Source organism: Phalacrocorax carbo, chromosome 3, assembly GCF_963921805.1.
Source record: "Phalacrocorax carbo chromosome 3, bPhaCar2.1, whole genome shotgun sequence".
Taxonomy (NCBI): Eukaryota; Metazoa; Chordata; class Aves; order Suliformes; family Phalacrocoracidae; genus Phalacrocorax; species Phalacrocorax carbo.
This window is the reverse complement of record NC_087515.1, coordinates 31584397-31610741: the sequence shown is the minus strand read 5'-3', so window position 1 is coordinate 31610741 and position 26345 is coordinate 31584397. Positions and strand designations below refer to the sequence as shown.

At 44.7% G+C, this 26345-nt stretch overlaps 1 protein-coding gene across 1 annotated transcript in view; it reads right to left on the bottom strand.

Moving 5' to 3' along the window:
• CAPN13 (calpain 13) overlaps positions 1–25593 on the bottom strand; it is a 42825-nt gene extending 17232 nt beyond the window's left edge. The window contains exons 1-10 of the mRNA XM_064448603.1: positions 25360–25593; positions 15311–15380; positions 14344–14462; positions 10468–10601; positions 8476–8650; positions 7528–7599; positions 5695–5780; positions 4210–4284; positions 3217–3383; positions 1579–1724 (exon numbers count right to left, since the gene is read on the bottom strand). Coding sequence (XP_064304673.1) covers positions 1579–1724; positions 3217–3383; positions 4210–4284; positions 5695–5780; positions 7528–7599; positions 8476–8650; positions 10468–10601; positions 14344–14462; positions 15311–15380; positions 25360–25593 — 1278 coding nt within the window. The remainder of the gene's footprint in view (positions 1–1578; positions 1725–3216; positions 3384–4209; positions 4285–5694; positions 5781–7527; positions 7600–8475; positions 8651–10467; positions 10602–14343; positions 14463–15310; positions 15381–25359) is intronic.
• Positions 25594–26345: the final 752 nt, after the last annotated feature.

Below are 26345 nucleotides of genomic sequence, written 5' to 3'. Positions count from 1 at the left end.
GGATTTGTAACTGTAATGTTACATTACTAAAAGCTATGGCATGACGGAGCAGCAAGACAGTACCCCTAGCACTGGCCTGTTCTGGCCTTGCTCCTCAGCTCCTTCATAGGAAATCATCTGGGAACAGAAGCCCAAATGGAGCCATAGATTGACAGCCCCAGAGGCTATGTGTCACTGAATTTCATCCATCCTTGGGAATACCAAGAGGGAGAAAAACTAAATGAAGACATCTGAGAATCAACTGGGGGGAAGAAAGACATTTTAAATATAAAGCAAGAATAGAGCAAATCTGTCCCCTAGTCTACTTCCTGCTTAAACAGCCTCTTTTCAAGGGACCTGAGACCTATACCATCACCTCCCAGTGAAGGTCCTTTTTGTCAAAATGGGTAACTAATCAAGGTGGGTATACATCACACAAGAGCATGCAGGGACCTCCCTGTATGATGACTCTTGGGGAACAGCTGATGAGGATGCTGGAAGCAGAGAGCTCACCATTTACCAGGAGCAGCAGCTCCTTCCGAGGGTGACAGCTGGCCCCATGGACCCCTGCAGTGCCGATATCTACACCAGGCAGAGGATCTCCTTGCGGAGGGATAGTGAGTTCCTCTTGCTGGAGGGATGATCTTTTTATTGTATCTTTTATTTCTCAGACACTGGGTTTTATGAGCTACAAAGCCATACCCTTCCTTTACGAGGAGCTGTTAGACTTATGGCATCGATTATTCAAAGTCTGGGACTAAAGCAAACCTCTCCAGTGATCAGGAGAATGTGAAGTTAGAGTCATACTAATCTCTGCTTCCTTTTGTTCTTCAGGTTAAGAACATCTCCCTTCTTCCCCACCTCAGCCTACACAAAAAGGCTTTGGAAAAGGCTGGCATCTATCTGCATTAGCAATTGCACTTTCAGTAAGGCTGGTAATGCTCTGATAATAACAGCCCTTGAAATGGCACATGCCTGGGCAGTCACCCAGGAAAAAAAAAAAAAAAACAAAAAACCAAAAAAACCCGAGGGAAATTGTGGTGGAGGTCCCAGGTATCTGAACGAATTGCCTCTGCACTGGTCTTGAGCAAAGCCCTCCATGTATTTTGCAAATAATTTTTACATGGCATTTCTGTGATAGAAAATGAGATGAGTAAGGCAGGCCCATTTTGGGGAACAAAAGGCCATTCTGATCCCTACTAGACCTGGAGCACTTCTCAAGTGCTGTGGTTAGTGCTGGCTCTCATACATTGTGCTGGGCCAGCAAGGCATGTCACCAGTACTGCTGGGTAGAAAGAACATTGCCCTGGCATCTCTTGTATCCTATGGACCCCCCAGGTTTCCCAGGGCTATTTGGGGATGCTACAGAACTGAGTGTTTAACCTTTCCTCTCTTAAGACATGAATAAAGGAAACTAAACCTGACTAACCCTACTTTTCCTGTGATGTTCTAAGATAGAAGGCATCAAGAAGTTCACTCCAAATATTGACTGCTCTGGTTTTACAGCCCAAAAGGCAATTCCATCTTTTATTTCCATATACAGGTATAATAAGCCACACAGAAAACAATAGTGCCTATGTGATACATGATTGTGCTTACCATGGTGATCAAAAAGCCAGTCTTCAGGGGTTTTGTATCCTGCATATCCTCAGCATGTCTTTGCATAAGTGAAATGACGACGTTATAGGATTTTGGGTCATAATCTGGCACTTTGAAGAAATACTGAGGATTTGTTGAAACTGCACCTGCTGAGAAAGTGTTACTAGATTAATAGTAGCCACACAGATGACCCAAGAGTAACCTATTGTGTAAAATCTTGCTTATATGGACCCAGAGGAATAGGTAGTTACTGCTCCATGATGCTTTCAAATACAAAAGAGCACTCTAGCCTCTACATTACCAGTAGGAGTTGAGGCATCTGGAGCTAAATTAATTGGCCATTAATCATTCTAGAAATCTCTGGCAAAGTCATAAAAGTCATGCAGACTTCTCAATCCCCCTACCTCTGCTTCACCTAAACAGCACACTTTTCCCCCAGGCAGAAAAGCAGTGATTCTCAATCAGCTGCCTGACCCAGTGGTTTTGCTGAAAAGGACTGTGGCTTGGAGATCATAAGCACATAAAAGAAAATGACAAAATGGTCCAAACCTATCCTCCCTTTCTTCCTGTTAGTGTTTGTGATGGACAAGACAGAGCGTTGAGCACCAGAGGGAAATGGCTTCTTGACGGCCAAGGTTTTGGTTAACAGGAAGCATCTCTGAGAAGAAAGCAGTAAAATGCCCAAACTGGGGAAAAATGACAGAGATGGATGGCAGCATCAGCTTAAATCAGTCTAGACTTTAAGCCAGGTGTTGGGTGGCCTCAAAGGCTGCAATTTAGCCCAAGATTGCACCTGGACAGAAACTCTGTTAGAGGACTGGTGGCAAAACACAGCTCCAAGGAAAATGGCTCTGCCCACACACTCTCAGTTCAGCCTCTGCACCTCCTCACTCAGTCTCAGTGCCCATGGTGTGCAGCAGCACAGGTGTTGCTTTATTATCACCCCTTGAGACATGGTGATCTAGGTCATAAGGAGGGGCTGAAACTTGTAAACTGAAACATGTTTGCTGCTAACTCAGTGGTCAGTACTGTAGAAAAAAGAAGTTCCTTCACTGACCACATGCTACCATTTTAGATTAAAAACAGAACCCAAACAGTGATGCAGCTGTGGAAAAGTAAGATTAGATAAAATAGGATAAAAAATTTTAAAAATACTACTAATAATTGGAGCTTGCAATGCCAGAAGAGTCCTTGCACAGGCAGTAAACCCAATGGTTTTTATCTGCTCAGAGGCCTTTCTACCTTCAGAAATAGAGCTTTGTAGCACAATTCTTTTATTTCATATCCATATCCTTTCAGAGTATTTCTTACTCTGTAAAACCAGCCACATATTTGCCAAACCAGAGTTTCTGGTACCATGCCCAGTAACACCAACTGTAACTGGCTGAAAGAAGATAAAGGCTATTTTGATTTAAAGAGTTTAGGGTTTCTAAATCTCAAGTCCCCTGTTTTAACAGAGCAGCCAGTGCTGCTGCTCTGTTCCTGCCTCCCTAGCTGATAGGTGCTGTAATGAGAAAGGGCAGGCATTAACAACTGGCAATCAATATTTCTGCAATTTGGTGCTCAGAGTGAGAGTTTCACTGTAAGCACCAGTGGAGAGGAAGAGAGGACTGGGTCACTGCAGTGAGCATTTATTACCTGAGGAATAGTTGTTTCTGCCTGGGGCAAGGACTGGACTCCACAGGTCGATGTGCCTAGCCACAGACCACATTGTGCAGTGCTGATCACCAAAGTCCAGAAATGTTGGGGTGCTGTTACATATATACAGCCAGGAAAACTGCTCCTGGAAGTTTTCACAGGACATCCTGCAGGGAAGGAGAAAATCTTAACTTTCAGTTTGAGACACCGGTCAGGTAGTCACATTCACCCCCCATGTCTTTAAAAGGGGATTACAGAGAGCACTGCAGGCTGGAGCTGAGCTGGCTGATACCTTGCAGAAGTGGTCAGCTCTCAATGCATTTGGGCTGCTCTAACTATATCTAAAGCCCCAGAGAAATTACAGGGCATATTCAGTAGTACCCTGCTACCTCCAGCACATCTCTGTCCCTGCACCTTGCTTTATACCTCCACAGTGTTCTGCCCCGCACTCATGCTTTGCTCAAGCCTGCAATGTCTATCTCAGACCAGCCTGCTGTTCCCCTGCTTTCCTCAGAGCCTCAAGGGGCAAGTGTACACTTTCTAAATAATATCTTTTTAAAGGCTGGCTCACACATGGCTAAACTGGATCTGACAGTAATCAGAGGCAGTGAAAAACCACAAGCACCTGTAGAGCCATCAAGTGCACAAGCTCTCTGACATGGTCATAGAGCACCAGCCAGTCCAAGGTTCAACCTAGGCACTTTATGGGGAAGGGCAGTATAACAAAATGACTAAGTCTCAGGGAGTTGGGTTTTTACTTCTTTTCATTACACTTCTCATTTTTTTTCACTAGCTTGTTGCTTGACCTTGCCCAGCTCTATTTCTCCAGGTCTTGTTTCCCCTGAAACCATGGGGTCAATTTGCTCTTTGCACACAGCTAAAACAGAGTGCCTTGAGCCATCACTAAGAGCAGGGAAATGACTACATTACTCTTTTTTTCATAATGAACACAAACAGAAAACCTGGTAGGCAGGAGGATCAATATGGAAATACCAGAATTCTCCATCATCCTTATTTCTGAGGAGGGCTTCTCTGCATTTAGGCTCAACATATTTCCACTGAGGAGAGCTGCAAAGAGGAACAAATCAACAAGAAGATATGAGATGCAGTTTCCACCTCCCTGGCCAGCCCATTTCTCCAACCATCCCGTCAAGTCATGAGAAATCAGGAGAGGTGAGCAAACTGCATGTCGGGAACAGGACTGTGCTTGATACCTTCATAGCCAAGGCCAGTAAACAGAGCTCTGTGCCTTTGCTGTACATGTCTGAGTTGCCCACCCTGGGATGGGGAATCCTGCCTCTGCCCTCTAAGCCCTGGTCACCTGTCCCCATGCTGAGTTAGTGAGGTACCAAGGCATAGCACTCTGAAGTGCTGATATTACATTGATGTGTAGACGGTATATTAGCCAGTTGAATGTATTGTTTCCAAGCAGCATGTTTATAATTAAGTGATAATTGTACTTTCTGCAGAGTGTAAGATAATAAGCAGAGCATGAATCAATAATTTATTGATTTATGCAGCTTACCTGTGAACATGCTGTACTGACATTTCAATTTCAGTTAAGATTATAGTTCACCTTTCCAAAAAATTGGAGGATGCTGTCTGAGCAGATACCTATTATTCCAGCCTTAAACATGTCTTTGCCACCCACCAGTCCAGAAACAACATGCTAGCCTGACTTTTCTCAGCAGAGAAGTTATGAGTGTTCCTAGCAACAGGGAGAGATGGGATGCTATTAAATCATGTAAGAGTGACACCTGAACATATCGCTAGTCAGGAAAATACTGATGCAATTTCACCAGGAGAACTAATATCTATTTATTTACAAAACACTGTTGCAGTGTTTCTCTGTATCACTCCTTTCCTCAGGAAAGAGAAGTTAGCTTATACACAAAGGTGCAAAGTCCTCCTTACATCTCCAAAGCTGCATGTGGGATCCAAAAGATCAGTTCAGGCCATACAGTGGCACTTTGCCTTTGCAATAACCAAGGACCCTTTTTGTCTCTCTGTGTTCAATACTGCATAAAAATACTGTCCTCCTCTCATGAACTCTGCTAACCACCCTCTTCCCAGCTTCAGACTCATGGAAGGGGAAGAAGAAGCAGGAAGGTGGATGCACAGCTGCTGCAGGAGAATTCAATAGAAGCAGCCAGTCTAGGGGCAAGACCAGAGCTTATGCCAGGTAATAATAACTCTTTCACCCATGAGTTACCTGGAATTACCCACTGGGAAAAATGTACACATAGACAAAAAGGGATACTTGAGCTAGGCCTAGTGAGGAGCACATATAAACCAATGGTGTATTAGTTTTCCCTGCATTGGATTTATGTGGGCAGTTGCTTTGCAGATGGAAATAACACTTAAAATGAACCGATTATAAAATGTCTGCTTCATTATAATGGGTGCAAGGCAGAGATCCATTTCAATAAGACTATGAAAGAGCGATTCTCCTTATGAGAGTAAAGCTTAAGACCATACTCATCACTCCAGGGCCCCTTCCACTCCCTATAGCCCCATGGATTCCAGATCCTGATGATATGTTTCCAGCCATTTTTGTAGCGTAGCTGTAAAGAAGAAAGAAAAATAAATTCAGTCACAGCTTTTCACAATGTGATATTCAGTGAAGAGGTGGGTAATAAAGTGGATCTTCTTCTATGCCTTGGAGGCCTGGTTTAACTTCTGATTTCATTTGAGCACAGCTAAAAATCAGTGCCTTTTGCTACGTTATAAAGGAATGGTATGTGGAAGAAAAGTGCACCCATTTTGCTTTCCTAAACACAGTGAATAGCTGACACAGAGGGAAGCAGCAGCATTCGTGCAACACCGCATGACTTCAATGGCCTTGGGAAAGTCCAGTGCCTAATCCTGTACATCTGATGCTGTGAGTCAGCAAAGGCAGAGACTTTGAAGAATAAGGCCACCAGACTGCCTGGAGCAAAGGTTGACGCTCAGCACAGAAAGATGATAATAAACAGAATCTGTGTCTCTAGATCTACAGTATTGTGGTTTCCAACAGCTGGAGTTTTGGTGCTTTTCTCCTCTTGCTGTCACTGCTTTAAGCCAGAAGAAACTCACTTTCACCAGTGAAGCTGAAATAGTAGAAATGGAAATAAGCAGCAAACATTTTTGTTTCTGGCTCTCCTTATGCACACAGGCAGTGTTGGAAACAAATGCCATGGCAGTCTTTTCCCAGGCAAAGGCCCAGCCCCCCGCCAGCCTCAGACCATTTCCCTACAGGACACTCCCCTGGATGCCTTGGCATTCCTGTAAGGTTGGGCAAAGACTGTTTCTCCTCTCTGCACACATCATGAGCAGCAGGAGCGGAAACACCCCGCTTCCTCTCTAACAGGATCTGGGATCCTTCCACTCTTGTCTTTGGGAGGGCCAGCTGGGACATTCTGTGGAGCCTGACAACCCCCGTCCTTCCATTTTGGAGCCTCTTGGCTACAAGCAAGCATCCTCCGAGAAGCAGCGCACTGACTATGATGATGGCACGAAGCATGACATGGCATGAGGGGCTATAAACCAAAGCCAGGCTTATATAGGAAACCACTGAAGAGAGAGAGGGAGAAAAACAACATCCTCTTTCTGAAGTACTTTAAGTTCCTAGATTAAAATGTATTGTAGCTATTTTTCTTGATAACATAGCCATTGTTTGGTTTCCTTCTTGGCCTTACTCACTGTTAACACTCCCTGTGTGCACTACAGCATACTAGGGTAAGCTGTGTTCTGACTTCTGGCTGTAAAAAATCCTTCATGTCTTTTGATCTGTGTGATAAATTGGTCCTGTTTAAAGATCAGCAATATTAATATGTAGCCAGGAGAAGTTCTGCATGAGTAGAACAGCTTTAAAAGATGGAGAAATGCTGTTCTTGAACCAGCAAGTTATTTACTTTTCACATAGCAATTTTTGGCAGCTTGTGATTGAGCTGAACAAATGTAGATTTGCATCATATGACAAATCCCAGAATTTCGGTCAGTTCTTCATTTGAAATAGAAAAGTGGAATTTTTAAAAGTCAGCATGAAATGAAAATCCCCAGAAATGCTGTATTTGTTGTTGAAGTGTTCCAAAATAAAAGTGAATTTAGGTTGCACTTTTCCATTAGAAAAAAATTATAGGAATCAGATATCGTCCCTCTTCCCATCCTGCCAGAATCCCTCCATCTCTTGGGAGTTGAACTGTGTGTTTTCAACAATCCCTCTGAAGCACTGAGCTAATTAAAATGACTCTGAATGGAACAGCAGCGTGACTGCCCTGTAGTGGATCATCAATACAAGATCAGCAGGCAGGGACAAGTCCTTGATCTTACCTTCACAGTTCCTGTGACAGTGTAGGCATGACCCTGTACTATCCCATTCCTCAGCTCTATGTTCCTCCTCAGCTGCAGAAGGGAGAAAGCACACCTTTTAGCCCTCTGCCACACTGCAAAGGTACGGCCATCAACTCCCAGAACTATCATTTGGTATGGCAGAAAAAGAGACTTGGTTTTGACTGCAGCAGTATCTCAGATATAGTGGCTCCAGAGGAATGTGACTCTTGTTCCCACTGCAGCCATAAGTAGTCCAGTAAATTTAATAAAACTACAGGTCTTCACATACTTGCAAGTCCTTCAGTGGTCCAGAGCTGTTACAACTGCAGAATGACCTGGACTGGGTCATGGGGAGCATTAGAGCCCCAGAATTTCCCTGCCACCCATAGCCCTGCATCAGCTACCTGAGCTGAGGGGCTAGTCCTTGGCTTGTTTGTAACAGCTAAGCTTTGTGTCTTGATGAACCAGGCACTAAAGAAGCAATGCCACACACTTTGCAGCATGTAAGGGAAGCCTTGGTAGCTTTTTAGCAAGATTCTTGCTGAGCATCACAAAGCCTTTTGCAGCTTCCCAGCATTAATATGGGTAGTCTGCAAAGCACAATGTGCTAACAGGATCCTCTCACAAAAAAGAGGTGCATTTTGGCCTTGCTAAAGCTGATCACAAAGCTATGAGGCCAAAATTAGCCCTGCTGCAAGAGGATACCACTGTCGCAGTGGAATTAGCCAGGAGAGAAACCACCGACCCCTCTCTGACAGACAAATCCATCTATATCCACCCAAAAACCTTTACATTACTCACTGCATAACTTTGTCTGCTTTCTGCTGCCAAGATCTCTCCAGGCATCCATAAACTGAGTGATTATGGACTTCTTTTTTCACTCAAAAGAGCAACCTTTATGCAAACATGGTAAAGCAAGAAAGGCGTGCTCCGTGCCCTGTGACTCACTTGGCCTGAGGTGCTACACGCTATTAGACACTTCGATTTGACAGCTGCTTTCAGTATCTCCTCCAGATCAGGAGGGGGGTCCTTCAAGGACAACTGCACTTGGACTCCACCAGTGAGGTCTACTAAAGCATCAGAAAGGTAGCCGCCATGCAAGTTCTGGTAGGAGCCCCGTAACCTGGAGGGCAGGAAAGGAAAAAAAAATAATTAATCCTTACGTTGTATTTTAATAAACCATGTAGAGTGATGGTTTCCAAAATGGACATGAACATTGAGGCGGTGAGCCTGGGGTGTGTAGACATTGGGGCCAGGTAATGAAAGGAAACTTGGTTGAAATACATTGGCCAGACACAACACATGCCTTGTGGAATGAATGAAGCAAAGAGGGACTTTTTCTTGTGAGTTGACTCACATCTGAGGCAGCTGTCTAGTGTCATTTACAGAGTGTGGAAAAAAACAAGGTGCATCTCATGACAATGCAGACATTTTAGGGACATGAACTGCACCTCATCGTGAAGTATCCAGTTTCCTTCTGCTGAACAGGAAGGGAGCCAAGGGTGACTGGTTCAAATGGATGCTTCTGCTCAAATGGAGCCGAACTGTTAGTTTCTACATCATAGTTTGTCGTGACTCTTCACAAAAATGGCTAGTATCCCTTTTGCAAATGAGAAATAGAAAGGAGAGGTGAAGGTATTTGCCCATGCTTCCAAGGCAAGACAGAAACAAGTTTTCAGCACTGTTCCCAATTCACTCTGCTAGAGTGCAATAATAGGATAATAATTTAATATTGCCAACACAGTCCTTGTTGTTTTTATCGTGTGCTTTTTATTGAGACAGCAAATAAGCCGGAACATGCTGTACTTAGAGCAGGTAGAGCATGCTGTTAAACCCCACCATACACAGTGTATTTAATGAATGTAATCAAATGAAGTCTGCGGCTAATTGTATTTTGAAGGGTTGTCCTAGTCCTACACTGATGAAAAGAATCTGTCATGGGCACTGGGGAAAAACTTTTCAGATGGGAATCTCATAAACAGCATTGCTTGCAACTTTAATTTAATAGGGGTTTGGTTTGCTTTGTAATTAAAATCTTATGCAGCAAATTGATACTGAATCCTGTGTCAACTTTTCTGAGATATCTCAGGGCAAAATTCATCTTATTCCTGAGTCACTCCAATGCTGCTTTAAAATTTGCTTATTCCCGACCAAATCTGCCAAAATACATAGCTCTTTTCTTCAGCTCCTCTTTACTACATTGCCAATGTTACCCCAGCTTGATGTAGGGCATGTGCACCAAGTTCCAGCCCTTCGTACTACCCCTAACACAGGAATTTCTCTTCAGTGCATTTAATAATGGGCAGTGTTACAGATGTTAAGGGACCACATTCTGATCTCTTCACTCCTCAGAGGATTTTAAAAAAATACTATCTCTTCATTAATCATTATTAACCCTGCAGTACTCTGGGGACCTCAGCCAAGAGTCATAGCTCTCTGTGTGAAGTGAGAGCTGACCAGAGACTCCCAGGATTGCATGTGCTGTGCCTGGACATGTTCTTCAGTCATGCTTCCTCTCATTGCCTGCTCCAAATATCTGCATGATCTCTAGTGACTGTAAACAGAGGTAATCCTTGCTTAGAGCCTGCAGTTTTGAACAGAGGAAATTATGGAAAGGAAAACAGAAGCAAAGAAGTTTGGTTAAAGTAAGGAGGTGCCCAGCCCCTTTTGTCTCACAGGCCATTGCCCTGTTCATTTTGCTTCTCAGGCATTAATATCCCATAGTTGGACTGGGTACATTTAGGTCTTCAGCCTAAGACCAACATCTCCAGGTTATATTGGCCCTGTGCTTGGATACAGCCACAGTTCCTCACATAAGCACAGTACAACATACACAGCTGTTTGCCTGAATTCTTCCATGTGCTTTGCGTAAAGCAGAGGGTAAAACTGTTCATAGAAAGCATTCAGCACTGGGTGGAAGAACAGACCAGGTATATTTACTTGGCATATGCTTTTTCCAGCAAGGATGGCCAGAATTCATTTGATGTTCGAGGGTGTACAGACAGGTATCTTCCATTCAGGAATGGCAGCTGGTCATCTATCACTACATCCACCCAGTCTCCGTATTGCCAGAACTGGAAATACAGAAAAAAAAAAAAAAAAAAAGAGAGAGAGAGAGAGAGAAAAGAATGAGCCTCTTTTAAGAGCTAATATTCATGCCAAGCAACAACCTCCTGAAATAGTACAGGAATTAATCTAAAGTACGGATATGTGCAAGTTCTCTCCTGAACTGCTTCAGGCTAATGGTCCACATTGTTAAACAGCTACCAAGTGGCTGGATTTCCCAGTGGCAGGGAAGTCATCTGGGAATATAAATAGTCCTGTAATCAGTGGGAAAGATTCAACATGGGAAATATGCTAATATTATCAGGCGATAGCAAGCATTCAGGATGATAAAGAACAATCACACAGATGGTTCAGTGAGCCTCACTCCTCAGCTGCACTTGGATTTTTCCCCTGCAGCACAGCTCTTGGCCCGAGAGCCTCTGTGAAGATCCAGTCTCTAGATTTCCTTTCTTCTGTGTTTCAATTAAGACTCTGACGTGCTGTCACGGACAGAGACAGTGTAGTGACTAAAGACTATTTTGAGGTGATATCCATCTCCTTGATAGATGAGGAGGACACAGACGGTCTCTCCAGCATGTGGACAGAGCAGGTGTTTCTCCAGCTGATCCAGCTGATGAAAACTTCCAAGGGAGAAGACAGGGAAAGAGATCTGTGGGGATGAATTAAAGGAGCCATTTCCAGAGTCATTAGCAGATTAATGTAGCTTAGCATGATTCGCAATCATAAGAGGCCAAGCTCTTATTTGCAGTAATGCTAAGGACTCCAGTGGAAGTATGCCAGCAATAGATTTAGTCTAGCATGATTCTATTTCAACAGCTTTGGTCAATGAAAAACCCCAAAACGAGCTGTTCTGTTAGAAAAGCACAAGACCAGATCTGCCCAGCAGCAAAGCAGCTTACAGTCTGCTAAGCCAAAAGCAGCTTTGATCCTACTTACGTTCTGCCTCACCCTAGCCTCTCACTCCCTAGATCAGTGGCAGCAGGAGGTGGCAGGGTTGGACTCTCCAAACTGAGCTCTAGGAGTGATTTGAGCCTTCTGCTTGATTTTGGCAGGATGGGGTTGGAGGAAGAGCCTGCCACTGACGGTCCTCTGCCCAAAAGAGAGGCAAAGGGACAGTCTGAAAGGAGCTGTCCTTTCAGTCACTTGACATGCCTTCCTGTCACCAGTCAGCACCAGGCAGCAGGTCTGTATGGAGACAAAGTGTGACATCCAGCCACACCTCCCCATGGTGCTTCATGTGCAAACACAATGGGTAAACAGGAGAACAACAGGGGACTGGATGTGGGGATCAATACAGTCCAAACCCACCGAGTGACATCTTTCCAAAAGCCAAGCTCCTTGGCCATCTTTGGTAGGGAGCTCAAGATTAGAGGCCTTCTGAACACAGCACTGTATTTTTCATCAGCTGGATAAAGAAAGCCGTTTTGTCCTGAGTACCGCAGACTTTCAGAATGTGATCTTATCTAAATCACAAGGACAGAAAAAGCCACGACGGGAACGAGAAACCTCACAGAAAGTCCTAGGATGCTCTGGGAGTGCAACAGTGGTACAGAAGAAGCCATTCTCTCCCATATGCCTTCAGAGAGGGCCACTGCCTTCACTTTTTGGCTTGAGACACTGGCTTCATGAAATGTCTTTATACCCTCAGGACTTGAAGTACTGCAGCTGGGAACGTGACAGTAAATGAAACAAAGAATCCCTATTTAGGCAGGCAGCAAAGAGGGAAGTTCTCTTCCACATTTGTAGTGAGCCTTTTAAATCAGGACTTTATTCTCTTGGGCTTAGAAGAGGAGGAAAAAGAAATGGACAGTTGCAAGATAACAACAACACACGTAGGGTGCTGCTGGTCAGAGGGGGAATACTGTGTGGTTATTTTGCCTCCTTTTTTTTCCATCCCTTGACAGGGAACTTGGAGAAATCCAGTTCTGGAAGTGAACAAGGTGAAAATCCCATGCCTTTCAGCCACTCTCTTTTGCATGGTGTTAAAAGGCACCTTTTGGATGTGTCCTGAACCTGAGGCCTTGACCACTTATGGCCTTTAAACATTTCATCAGTTTCTTCCTGAGAGCAGGGACATTAATGCTCAGGGCAGATACCCCCTGTTTTCAGGTGATGCACTGTGCCATAACACCTTGTAGTCCCTACAGAATATTTCTGGTTTTTTTCCAAGGCTAGGCTGCTGCTGCTCACTGCCACAATGTGAGGCACACCCTGCCTCACAGGCACCAGAGTTTCTATGGCAGAGAAAGTCATTCTTATACAAACACAGGACTAACTTAATTCCTGGTGAAATAACGTCATTGTAATTTTTCCCTAGATAAAAATGTCACCCATCTTAACTACAGGTGATTAAGTGCTTAACACCCTTAACTCTTGCAGCCAAACACCCAGTGTTATGTAGGAAGACTGGAGCAGCCTTTGTGTTCCTGAAAGGCAACATGCTCCAGATCCAAAATGGTGCAAAAAAGTTATGAGCTAAAATTTTTGCATTAGCATATGATATGCCTTGTTTGCGATTCTTCACTGAACTGAGGACTGATGGCTTAGCCTGTGGATGGCAGTAAAATATCTTTGATGGAATAATTGAAAGGCATTTCCGAGAAACATTTCCATTCAGAGAAGCTTTCTCAGGAGTTTATTGCTCAAGGAAAGCCAGAAAGAATTGCATTGATTTGCAGATGAGATGACAGAGAAAACATTTTCAAATACTGTAAGGTATTTATACTGTTTAAGATTTAAGGATTGCTCCTAACTAATCTTTTCAAAGCCCTCATGAAAGACAATCTAGCTTGCATCCTTTTAATGTGTTTTAAGCGGACTGGTATCCCTTTAGCTGGTTTATCTCATACAGTGCACCTCTGCATGCTGGAAATGGGCCAAGACAGAAACATCTGGTATTCCAAGAAGCAAAGGAACTGAGCAAAATTTAGACTGCCCATGAGATAATCCTCCTGGTGCTGCTCCACCAGAGCTTCAGGAGGTCAAAGTCTCACTGCCAGAGCTCTTCACTTGGTACTGAACTGTGTATAACAAAACATATTTGTGAAAAAAGGGGGATAACGAATGGCTGAGTATACATCGATTCTCTCTACATCCAGTTTAGCTTCTGGAGCTTAATGAGACCACAAGTGTTTCTAATCCCACAAGATATATGGTCGACTCAGACACAAAAAAGCAGGGCCTGCCAGTTAGTATCCTGGACAACCCTCCTGCGAGATTCAGAAATTTGCAAGAGTTGGTAGAAATTAAGATGTATTAAAAAGCCTTGCTCCTCTCTCTGAAACAATCTCTTTTCAAAATACCAGAAGCCTGATCTGCCTCCAAGGATTTGTAATTTCAAGCCATTTCCTTGAGCTAAAAGGGCAAGGTAAAGTACATAAGGAACAGAAGATTAGTCCAAATAGATAAAGAACACAGGTGTGTTGACGGCCAACAAACCATCCAAATCAAAGCAGACACCAGAATGCCATCTAAAACATGTATGTACACAAATTCATCTGAACAGCTGGTATCTGTACCTCTGGAGTCATATCTTTCAGAAAGGGCTTCAAATTCCCTGAAGTGTGACTGCACCACCTGGAGCACAAGGAACTGTTAGAAAATTTGGGATTTTCTGCAAAATTCTAAACTGGGAGCCAGCACTGAAGAACCAAGCATCCAAGGATGTCGAGATCTGGGACTGCAGTCTACACCCCTTTATAATCCAACCAGCCAAGCCCGAGCAGTAGCAATACAGCAGAGAATACATACCCGGAAATGAAAAATCCCAGCATAATCATCCTGGAATCCTTGGTCCTTGGGTAAAACATTTTCCAAAAATTGCTTCTGCAGTGTCAGGGAGCCCAGGGCAGCCAGCATCCAGCAGCAACCTCAAGGGAGGGAAGTACCAAGTGCATTCAGTCAGTCACTCATTGTTGTGGACCATAACTAACTCTTTAGGAGGGTGGACTTAAACAATTAAGACATCTAAGAACCACCTTGTTAAAAGAAACCAATGTTGTTCTGTCTTCCTTCTCTCCCCCAAAATGCTGAAACACTAACCCAGTATTCACCAGCAATGCTTCCTGGGAACCCTGACACCACCCAGCCATCCTTTTCTACTTTTATGCTCGTCCTATCTTCTGAGAGCATGTTGAGACTTGCAGCCTAGAAAATTGTTTAGGAAATCTTCAAACCTCTCAGTGGGGTGAGAAATGGGAAGACATTTCTTCCTACATGGGAGCAGAGCTGCTCCCCAAGACAAATACGGTTACAGGCCAGGAGAAAAAGATGGAACTCATACAGGCTGCGGACACATGTCTGGGTAAGTATCAGAGATGGATAGAAATAACCATAGAAAACAAAACACTGAGAGTCACCAGATGGAGACAGGATGAAAATAGCTGTGCCTACTTACTTATAGAACTGTGTTTGACCGTTGTACTTGAAGCATCTGCCTGATCTCAGTTGGACTTCCCTTTCTATGCTTGTCCTTATATACATAGAGGACAGGTGATGGATATAAGTAACATGGATTAGACCTGCTGCATTTGGGAATCCTGTTAAATATCTGCAATAAATTGTGTGCGAACTTGTTTGAGTCTGGATTGACCTGCACTAATTGTTTACTGCAGCTGCCATGGTCCATGTCTTCTCACCGAAGCACTGAGGACAGAACAAAACAATCACAGGATATTGCTTTATGCCAACCTTTTCCAAAACAGGAACATAACCATACCTATTTCTCCTTGCATTATATCAAATCTGCTAACTCCATCCATGATTAAATAAGGATTTTGCTGAAGTTCCTGGAAGAAAGAAAATGCAAAGAGCAATGTTGGTACCCAGCCTTTGCAGCAGTATGTTCCTGCCCCGTGAAGACCTTTGCTTGCCTACCTTTTCCATAGCTGAAAACTATTTCTCTTGAGCCCCCATATTTTGTTGCCTGCAACCAAGAAAATGAGAGGAGATTCTCAGGCATCTTTTCTTTAGTCTGCTCAGCTATTCCTAGGGATGGGGACTTGTGGCTTGGTGTTCACTGGGTTTTCATTTGGGTTTCTCTAATGCTACCAACACTTGTCAGAGAGGGCTCTAAGCCTACCTGTGAAATGCTGTTTCCTGGGGGATAGTAGGGCAGAGGTTTCCAAGCAAAGTGGAGCAGGGTCTGTACTGGACCTGGCAGGCTCAGGACTGGATCTGGGAATGTTTTACTCTCTAAGCCTTTTGTGTTTCCATGCAGGAGTAGTACAGATCAGTCTGGGCTGCTTTTTGTCAGTTCCAGTGAGGAAGCTATAGAAAGAGGGCTTAATCTCTGGCTGCAAAAGCCCGCAGGCCTGGCTGACTTATTTTTAATTCAGGAAGAATTTTCCTTGCATTCCTTGAGAGTCTTGCTTGGGCAGTGAAGGGGAAACATTTCAGAGCTTGACCTTGCACACAGAAATGTGACTCATTCTCCCGCCTGCATCTGCTATTGGTCTGGGATATCTGACTGCTCAGGTGGGAATGGCCCAAGCATCCCCTCTGAGTAACCCTTGGCATACCCCAACTCAGCAAGGCTCTGTTTTGAAAGAGCAATCAACCTTAAATAGGAAAGTCACCATGCACCTAAGAACATGAAGAGATAAAAGGGAAAAAATCTAAGAACAATAATACAGCTGCTCTTCCTTAAGCAGACCCTGGCATTTCTTCTCCCCAATTGATTTGACACGCTGCATAAAAATGGGACCAGTGCACAACATGACTCGTGATTTGTACAGTTGTGTGAGCTCAGCATTAGCAAATGCTGTCAGTTTTCTGAAATGGCTTTATGGTGATCAAACCCCTCAAAGAAGAAAAGAAGTTTCCCTGTCAGGACAAAATGCAACACAACATTTCTGCTCCAGGCTGGCAGATAGATCATACTCCCACAGCACTGCTGACACCAGGGCACACAGCCTGGGCACACATCTTCCTTGACAGATGCTTTCATGCAGCCATCCATAACCTATCCCAGGACTTTGGAGATTTGCGGTAAGAGATTTACCCATAGCATGGGAGCAGGCCTAAGAAGTTGTGGTCACCAGGGAAGCAGCAACTGTCAGCCCTCTCCCTTCCCTTCTATATCAGTCCCCCCTTATTCTTCTCCCTGCCTCTATTTCCCTGTCAGCAGTTTGCCAACCTCACTGGATGAATTCAAAACCTCCCACAAGCAGGAAAGAGTAACTTGCATGACAAAGCTCTGAACCTGGCCTGTGACCTTGTGTGTGTCTGACTTGCCAAGTCATCCCAGAAAACCAACAGCATAAAGAAATGGGGTTTTTTATTCCCCCATCGTTTGTGAGGCCATTGTCCCCGGCAGGGTGGCTGGGCTCTGATGGATGTGCTACGGTGCATAGCTGCCACAGGGGAAACCACCATATAGAAACAGGAGCCTGAAACTAATGGGAAGGCAGCTGCATCTCCTACAGAATTGCCAAGGAAAGGGCTGATGCTCTGCTCTGTGCAGGGACAATAAAGCTCTTAAGTGCACTGTGGATCCTGCTCTGGAGCGTTTTACGGAGACTGGCTGAAGTCAGCCCATTAGATGCCTCAGCAGATACCCTAGATACCCGAGAGATCCACCAAGACGTTAGACTCCCCAGTAAGAAAATGAGGATGATTTGCGTCATTAAGCAGGTTCCTTCCTGAGAGAAACCAGTAATTTTGTCTAAAACTGGAAAAGACATGATCAGAAGTCAGGCCCAGACAGCATGCCTTGATTGTGCATACATGTGATTTTGTGACAACCAGAGAGAACTGGCTGAAGTTAAACACTCTCACTGTAATCCCCACCCACAGCATACTAAGTTCTGCTTCCAGTGGGGCATACTCCCCACACACTTAGGGGAGAATCACTGGAAAGTAACACAGAGTGTATGACTAGCCATGGAAAAGGGGCTGCTCAACAGCTGTCCGTCTGCAGAAACTACGAGGCAAATAAATGCAAGGTGAGTTCCCACTGAGCTGACGCCAGTGCTGCTGGCTGAAACGGCAGCAGTCCTCTTTGCTCTTTGCACTGTGGTCAGAAATGGCAGGGCATGTTTTAACAGGTTTGTGCTTCTGAGTGTAGCCACCTCTCCGTGGGCTTGAGGAAAGGAGGCAGCACAGGCATGCTTCTAAAGGATGCGGTGCACAGAGCACGGGCTCTTTGCACAGCATAGGGTGCGAGCCAAGGAAGGGCAGGGGACAAACAGAAGCTGAAGCAAAGGCAGGAGGAGGAAGTGGTGGGGACCTGCAAGACTTGGAAGAGCTCTGGAAAAACGTGACCCCTAAAGTCAGTGGTAGCCTGAACTAAGCACAGAGAGTTCCTGAAAGAGCTTAGAGAGGACATAATTGTGACGGGTGCAGTGTTTTGGAAATCTGGGCCTTCTCAAACAGAAGAAAAGGAAGTCTCCAATTAGCTCCTCTTCCTTCAAAGGCAAGAATATAGCAGTCATAAAGCAGCAGAAACTATAATTTATTATTGCAAACACAGCTATGCACATAGTTACCACTACACAAAACATGCAAGCCTCACTATTTGCTAGTACTTAAATTGCATGACAAATAGAGAAACTACACATTTAACTCTAAGTCTGTCCAGAAACAGCGCCTTGTTTCACTGAGAAATTATGCTGAGGCTTTGTGGCATTTTCCTCAAGACCTTTCAGTTTTAGCTGGAGGGGGAAAGAAGAGGGAGCTTAAGGAAGCACGTGGTCTCTTCTCAGAGCATCTACGAGTCCAGCAGTGAAGGCAACCATATGGGCTGCTAGTCAAGCGCTCTGCCTGAACTCATGCCCCCTGGAAAAATCTATCATCACTGGCTTTCCCTGGCCCACTGAAGACTTCATTACATATTCAAAATAAACAAGAATTCAAGTTCAAACTGGTTCATCCTCTAGAGAATGGTCTAACTACAGAAGTACTGCTTATCCAAAGGGCAAGATAGAAAATTAATTTGAGAGGTGGATGGAGAGCGCCTTGCACATGTATTCGTCTCTAAACTTCTTTTTATAATTGCTCAGCATTTTTATGGAACAGCAAGTCCCCAGAAGAAGCTGGGGGTGAGCAGTATAGATGTAGGCCATATGCAGGCATATGTAAAGAACTTAGACATTTTGGTGGACAATTGGAAGCCCAGTGTGGATTTCATGGGCAGTGTAAGCTAAGCCAGTCTGACTGCAGGCCGCTACTCAGTACGGTGGTCTGGCTGTGGCCACTTTTCCACAGATCTCGTTGCTGACCCAGCATGATACTGAGTGCAGGTAGAAGGCTACTGAGGGTAAAGAGGCAGGAGATGACTCCTTGCAGAGCCAACTCCCAATCGGTTCACCTTAACCCTACAGTAAAATCCCAGCCCCACTTCTGTTTCTGCCACACCACAGCATCTTTCCCTTTGGCTGTACTTGTGTTGCTCTCTCTTGCTGCAGCTTCACCTTCCTGACACATCCTGCCACCATGAGCCACAGTGCTCCCTGTTCAACACACACCAGTTAAGAAAAATAAAAAAGCTGTCATTGATTGAAAGCTCAACTCTGTTCTCAGCTGGACAAATCTTAACTCAGTATCACTGCTGCGCCTCTAATACCATTGTTCTGGATTAAGAAGAAAATGTGGTATTGCAGTTCCCTGCACTGAGGGCATTGCCTAGCAGTGTGCTGCACAGGGTTCAGGCACACCACTGTCATACATCCCGTAGCTACAGGGAACCTCCACAGAATAGCTAACACAGAAATAAGCCAGTTGGAATACAGAGGTAGGGCAGAACAAAGGATGAGCTGAGCTGGGTTGCACTGAATGTTCTGTTGCAATGACTTATCTCTGACAGCTTGGAGAGGGAGCAGGGTAACTGAGCAAGCCAAATCTGGTGCTCCACCTGCATACATCCTCCCATTCTCCATCACTTGGGGGCTAAAGGACTTCCCAGGCTGGAGGCTCTATCCACAGTTTTGTGCTTATTAGACCTCGTGGGAATCAGGAATCTGTTTCCTTGTATCTGCCTAATCTTTTTTTGTGTGTGTGTTTTTGGTTTGTTTTTTTTTTAAAAAAAACTCATATTCTGCTTTTTTTTGACATTCTCTTAGACTGGAAAAAAACCAGGCTAATCTCAAGGGGTTTGCTTGCACCACCAGAACTCAATTCCATGCTTTAGAGCAGAATAGGTCAATTCCCAATTGCCTGTTTTCAACACAAATGCCTCGTTTGCTTAAAAAACTCCTCCTCTGCTCCAGCTCTCTCTCTTGTAATGGAGGAATGAGGGCTTCAGACTCTGCACAGGTGGGGACCCCATGAGCAAAGTTGTGCTGGAGGACAGACTGGTGTCCAACAGCCAGCAGAAACAGAAACAAGCTCAGATTTTACCTGCAACACATTTGGCTTTATGTGGCTCAGTGCTAAAAAACAATGACAACTGCAAACAAAAGGTAAATATAAAGGATTAAAACAAGGGAGGTAGCCCTGTCTATCCTGAGCCTTTGAGAGACAGTTTCCTTAGAGGCCTTGAAACCTCTCACTCAGACCATTCAGTACAAGTTATAGTTTTCAAAGTGGCATGGTTTTATTAACTATACCCCTGTAGCCACCACAGCTGCGTAATCCTGCTAGCTGACTCCCCAGCCTGAGAAACAGGGAAGTGGGTGAATCAACAGACTATGATAGGAGCACTGCTTTCCCCTCAACCCAGGATGCATGCATTCCCCACCGCAACCAGCCCTTTCCAAAAGCAACAGAGCCCAGAGATACTATGCAAATAAACCCTCCTCATATAAAACACATGCAGAAAGACGGATGTAATAAATGGTTATGCACTGCAACTTCCTCGGCCCAAATATATGAACTCTGAAGGCGAGGTCAGATGCAATCAGCTGAATAGGGAAGGGCTGAGACAATGGCAGCCTGGAAATGCTGCTCCCATTCAGTTATGCTGATTGCACATGCACACTCATGCACACTCAAAAATAAGGAGAATTGATTCTGACTTTCATCAAGGAGAAATACTGAACAGGATCCAAGGGTCTTGTGGCCTCTGGGATATACTGAAGCTGTGAACTTCACCACGAACAGCTGGCAGGTGGCTTTGGTTCATGCCAGAGAACGGTCCCACAATAGCACTGTTCCCTGAGTCTTGGCTAAGGGAACAAGGTATATCTCTTGCTCAAGTTCACACTAAAGCAGCTTCCTTCCATGGCTTCTATCCAAGAACTTCTTTGAGACCCTACTCTTCCCTTCCCCTGACACCAGACACGAGACAAATATCCAAGAAGCCCATGCCCTCATGCTACAGACTGAGATGATGCAAAGGAAACATGTCAGCTATTTCAGACAGTCCTTTCACCGTGACCCTCCTTCAAGTCACATCAGAGGCACTCAGGGATTTCTCTCATGTTGGCCCTCAAGCCTCCATTGGCCAACTTGCAGCTTTTCCCCCTTTTATTGTTGCTCCCCGCACAAGGCACAGCTTATGTTAAACAGGGGACGGACCCTTGCTCAGTAAGCTCTCACAGCGTCCCCAAGACATGAGTGAGCCGCTGCAGGAGCAGTAGTCTTGAAGTGACCTTGAAGACTCTTTAGAAAAACCTTCAGCAGCTTCACCCTCTGCCCATTTTAGCCTTATAAAGCACAAGCACTGAAGATCAGGGACTTGCCTTATCCAAGTTTATAATGGCCACCATATCAAGCACCATGTTGGGCTATCCCTGGTTCAGGGCCAAGGCACTCCTGCATACATGGTAATCTCTCTCCCTTCACACATACTATGTTTGAAAATATAACCAATGTTAGCAAAAATAAAGCACTCAGAATTCAGCATCACCCCAAGGATCATCCTAATTCAGTTTCTTTTTCTATCTGTATAGCATTATGATCAGAAGAGAGTGAAATCTTTAGCTAAAACATTAATGGATTAAAAAACATGTATTCAGCAACAGCAAATCATTTTGTGTCTTCCTCTGTTCCACTCAATTGCTTGTGTGAAGGAAAAGCATGAAACAATGAAAGAATGTGTTCTGAACATTTTTTAAAGGAGCATCTCAGTTTTTAAAATCTGACATAACTCTTCAAGGAGAATTTCCCTTTGAATGATCTTTAGAAAAGCCCAGCTATAGAAAATACTTTGTTCAGTCTAAACTAGAGCTCTCTTCCATTTCTCCAAACTGTGGGTGAACTTAAAGACCAGTTAATTGCAGAGCACCTGCTGTAGCTGATGCCTCCGGCCCCACCTCTAGTAATGCTTGAAGTACCCCATGCAAAATCTCCATTACAAGTTGCACATGTTTCAATGGATGTAGACTGAGGGTCTGGGGATGAAAACACAGCCTAGAGCAGTTCCCATCTGACGGGAAACTGCAACTACTGCAGAGTTAGGAAAAGTGACGTTTCAAATGTACTCCTGACCCACCTCCCCCTTCAGGGACTCCCATATTAACCCAGCTCACTTTACAAGTCAAAAAGAGTTGTTTGTAATTCTCACCACTGACTATTGCTGCTTGAAAATCAAGCTGTTTTCTCTCTACCTTATATATTGCCCCCAGATATGAAGACTCCAAACCCTGAACGTAATTGGCAATTCTCTTGACAATGTACAAGGTAAAATAGAAGCAGCATGTTGCTCAACCACTCACTTGGATCGGGAACAATGGCAGCAGTTATAATTGCTATCTACCACTTAAATAACCAGATACTACATGACTCAGAAAACGGAGGCTAAGAGATTATAAGGACCAAGATGCCAGTTTGTCACAGGTACATTTCCAGCCAAATTTTTTTTTAAATGTCAGAGGCAATTAATGGTGGAGGCTAAGAAAAATATAGACTTAGATTAAATAGACCATACGCTATCGGCAGGATGCAACTACGCTTACTCTCTGGGAAGTGTATTCCAATAAGAAATAGTATCCCTTGGGGAAATTATAGGTATCTCTTTGCCGAGTAGTTTAGGTAGCTTAAACACCTGGGATTATATATCCTTACAGTTAGCACTGCAATGACCTAGAAACAAAGAGTTTATGAACATTTCTGCACAGGTGAAAGGTGCTCAACTGAAAAACTTCAGGAATGGGGCACTTTGACCCCTAAAACTGCAACCTTCCCTCTTCCTCTGTGGGGACCAACTCCCAGAAGCAACTGGATGCAGCACTGGCCTTTCAGGACATTTGAAATGCAATTACAGTTTTATTTACTTCCTGACCCTTGGCTCAAAACATCTGCAGCTCTATAAATGAAAAGCAACCACTTCTATTTAGCAACTTCTTCTGCCCCTTCTTCGTTCTGCCAGGAGACAAAGGCCATGCTTTGATGTCACTATGATACAGCATGGGTGTTGTGGTGATGTTTGAGAACTTCTGTTTGGGCTCCCCAGGCAGTTGGTGTCGTTGCCCTTCATCTTGCATGTTGTGTAGCAGGACAAAGCCCGGCTGGTCAGGAAACAGCTACAGGTGGAAATTTTGGTCAAACTGAGAAAAAAGACTTTTTTTAAGTGAAGCCTTCTTCAGCACTGATATGCCAGGTTTTTGTTCCAGATGAGCCCGTTGAGTGGCAGCCTCAACTTTTCTCCCTTGAGTATGTCATAGAAGAGCAGCTGGTGATGCTGCCTTAACCTCTATAATAGAAGAAAATGCTTTCCAATGTTGGTGTCGTGAACTCTGGGCTTTGAGTGTACAGTTTAATTTTTTGGAGGAGAGCTCTGGCAAAGCCAATGACCTTTCAGCCCACTGCTTCCTGAAAAAACTCTGCAAAACTGTTGGATGCGATTGGTTTCCGTCAATGTGGTGGGGTGATGTTGGAAACTGTGTAGTGTTTGCTGAAAAAACAATAAAATCTTCAAAAGGGAAGTACTGGGAAGGAGAGGACCTATGCAAATTTTTGAAACTGATTCCATGAAAACTTTCATTCATCAGCTTAATCTTCATGGATCCAACAAAATTGAAGGGAATTCTCCAACACCTGGCTCACCTGACAAACTTTAAGCACTAGCAGCAGCAGGTTCTTCTTTTGGCAAGGTACATCAGTCCCTTTGCACATGAAATAACTCTCAGGATATTCAAATAGGACAGATGTTCATCCCACAGTGTGGTGCCTCAAAATTATTGGTATTTGGGTTTCTAAGCTAGTTCATATGCTTTTGAAATCCCACACTTCTCTGTTGCTCCCAAATGGCAAAACCACCAGGGTGGTTAGTACTCAACAGAACTGTATCATAACATTTTATGCTAGTTTATACATTTTCAAAATGCCCCTAAGAGTCCTTTCTAGTATCCATGTCTGTCTTTTGTCAGTCTAATGCTTAGTTACCATATCTTTGTCTTTCTCAGTCTGGAAATGGTGGCAACTAACTCCTCTACTTAGCATTTTTTAGTTACTCTTCTCCTATATCCCCTATTTCAAGAGGGATTATCCTCACGTGCTACAAAACTGTAAGGAGAGTGCTAGTGTAAAAAAACACAGCACCAGCTACATTCTCATTGGACCCAGATTTGAAGAAAGGCTGCCTGAGAAGCCCAGGTATTCAGCCAGCAGTAGGAACTGCTTCCACAGAGGAGAATGGTCTCTTCACAGCAGCTCCACAGAGGACACCCAGACATCTGCATCCAGCACCTCCACACCTACCAAGACATGCAATAAAGTGTCGACACAGATTGGAAGAGCCTGTACCTCTGCACACACGATTTCTTTGACACTTTCAGGCCTTGCTGCAGCAGCATGCAGTGAGAAATTCAAGCCTTAGGCCCCATCCCCACAACACTGCATCCACAGCCCTGTTCGTATCCAGGTTGCAGCTTTTGCTCCATCTGATACTTTACCACATCACATTCCTTCTACACCAGGAATAGGGTTTCCCCCTTTCCATTCAGGCATCCACATTTAGCAGCTATGCAGTCTAACTGGGCTAGCCTGCTTCCCTTCGGTGAGCGACGGCTATCAACATTCATGCCAGCAGCAGCCTTTGCTGCTGCTATGCCAAGGCCACCACACTGCCAAGCTCCAGCATACCCTCATTGCACCTGCCATCCAAATAAGTCTTTTCTAGTTGTTCTGTCCTGTCTCCACAGTCCCACAGTTACTGTCTTGACATCCCAGGGGGTTGCCTGCAGGGAGATGAACTGGTTTGCTCCAGCCCAGGGAAGCCAAAGGCACCAGGCACTAGCGGTGCACTCAGCAAAACACAGCAAAAGGGCAGTGTGTGGCAAATCCAGTAGCTGCACCAGCAGCAAATGGTACACAGCAGTGCTGTACAGTGCAGACTGACCGTGAAAAGATTCCCTGAATTAGGTCCTAGGATAAAAGAGCTGAGTATGTGATTCTACCTCCCAATTTAAACTTCCATATGCCAGATGATGACAACTGCCTATTAAACTGCAACTGGGAATCAGCAGACAAACGTACTTCATCTCATGCCTTGTCCCAGTTACTTTAAAATAGGTATTGCTGAGTCAGTAGCTTGGATTACAGAAATCAGAGATCTTTAATAGAATTTTATGGCTTTTCAGGTTTGCACAAAGTCCTCTAGAAGCAGATCAAAGTGGGATCACTAGTTCTAGTGAGGTTCAGAGGTGGAAACAAGCTTCCTACAAAAATGTACCCAGTTAACTCATTAATGTTACAGAGGTTATCTTCCCTCCACACTTCCCACAGCAAGGATCCCTCCTTGCAGTGTTGCGCTCCCAATGTTCTCCTTGGGGTCTACTTCCCTGCTTAGCACGGTCTCCTTCCCCAAGGTGAAGGCCTTTAGCCCCTGGCCATCAGTGCTCTCATTCAGCAGCAGAGCTGTGAAACACCCAGGGTGGCATAACTCACAGTTGGCCTCTTCCATTGTATTTGCTGCAGCTTATCCTCTGGAAGCAGGTTGGGACCGATAGAGCTGACGTGAGCCGGGAAGGTGGCATCCTCAAACAACAGTCTTTGGCTCAGACACAAGGCTCGCAGATGGTTGAAGTCCTGGTTATTAAATTTCTTCAGGTTCTGAAGGCTTCCCTTTGCCCCTGTTTGCCAGCGCTGCTCCAACATCAGAGCAGAGCTGGTGGTGAGCATTGTGCCCTTTCCTGTGAAGGAGAGACATGGACTGCCATTAGTTCCTCAATCAAAATTGGTGCCTTAGGAGTGTGTGGGAAAATAAACACCTCCCCCCAGCCCAAGAGGATTGTGGAGCAGCAGCTTGAAAAGCTGAGGGCAGTCACAGTGACAAAATCCTTATTAGCTGGAAATGCCTGGGGAAAGAGCAGTCGTCAAATCCCAACTGGTTTATCTTAAACCAGTGCTGTCACTGCTACAAATTCAATTTTGAGTCTTCCCTGAGGACAGAGAGGAAAGCTGTTAGCTAGCCGCTGTGTTAGCACTGAGGTACATCTGCAACATAAGTACATGTAGGGGATAGAGCAGGAGATGCAGACACAGGGGAGGAGGGAGGTGGTGTGAGCAGGGAGGCTGCTCAGAGATATCCAGGACTCTTCTGGCCATGATCACACCTGTGCCCAAGGCATTTTTCAAGTCATTTATTTCATTTCCACAAGTAAGCGCTTGACAGTCACTCCCTGTGAGACCTAAAGAAGGCACAGACTTGCCTTTCCTTGGGATCTGCTCCAAAGACCCTAGACAGATTAGGGGGTGGCTTCCTACCAGCTTACACAGACATCTCACCAGACTCCCTAAAGCTTCAGTGTTGAGATGGGACCAAGCTGCAACACCCAAACCCAGATCCCACCTGCACTACTTGCTCAAATGTGCATGCACCAAGGCCTGGGGATTTTGGACTCAGTAGTTCCTTTGGAGGCCAGCATTTAAAC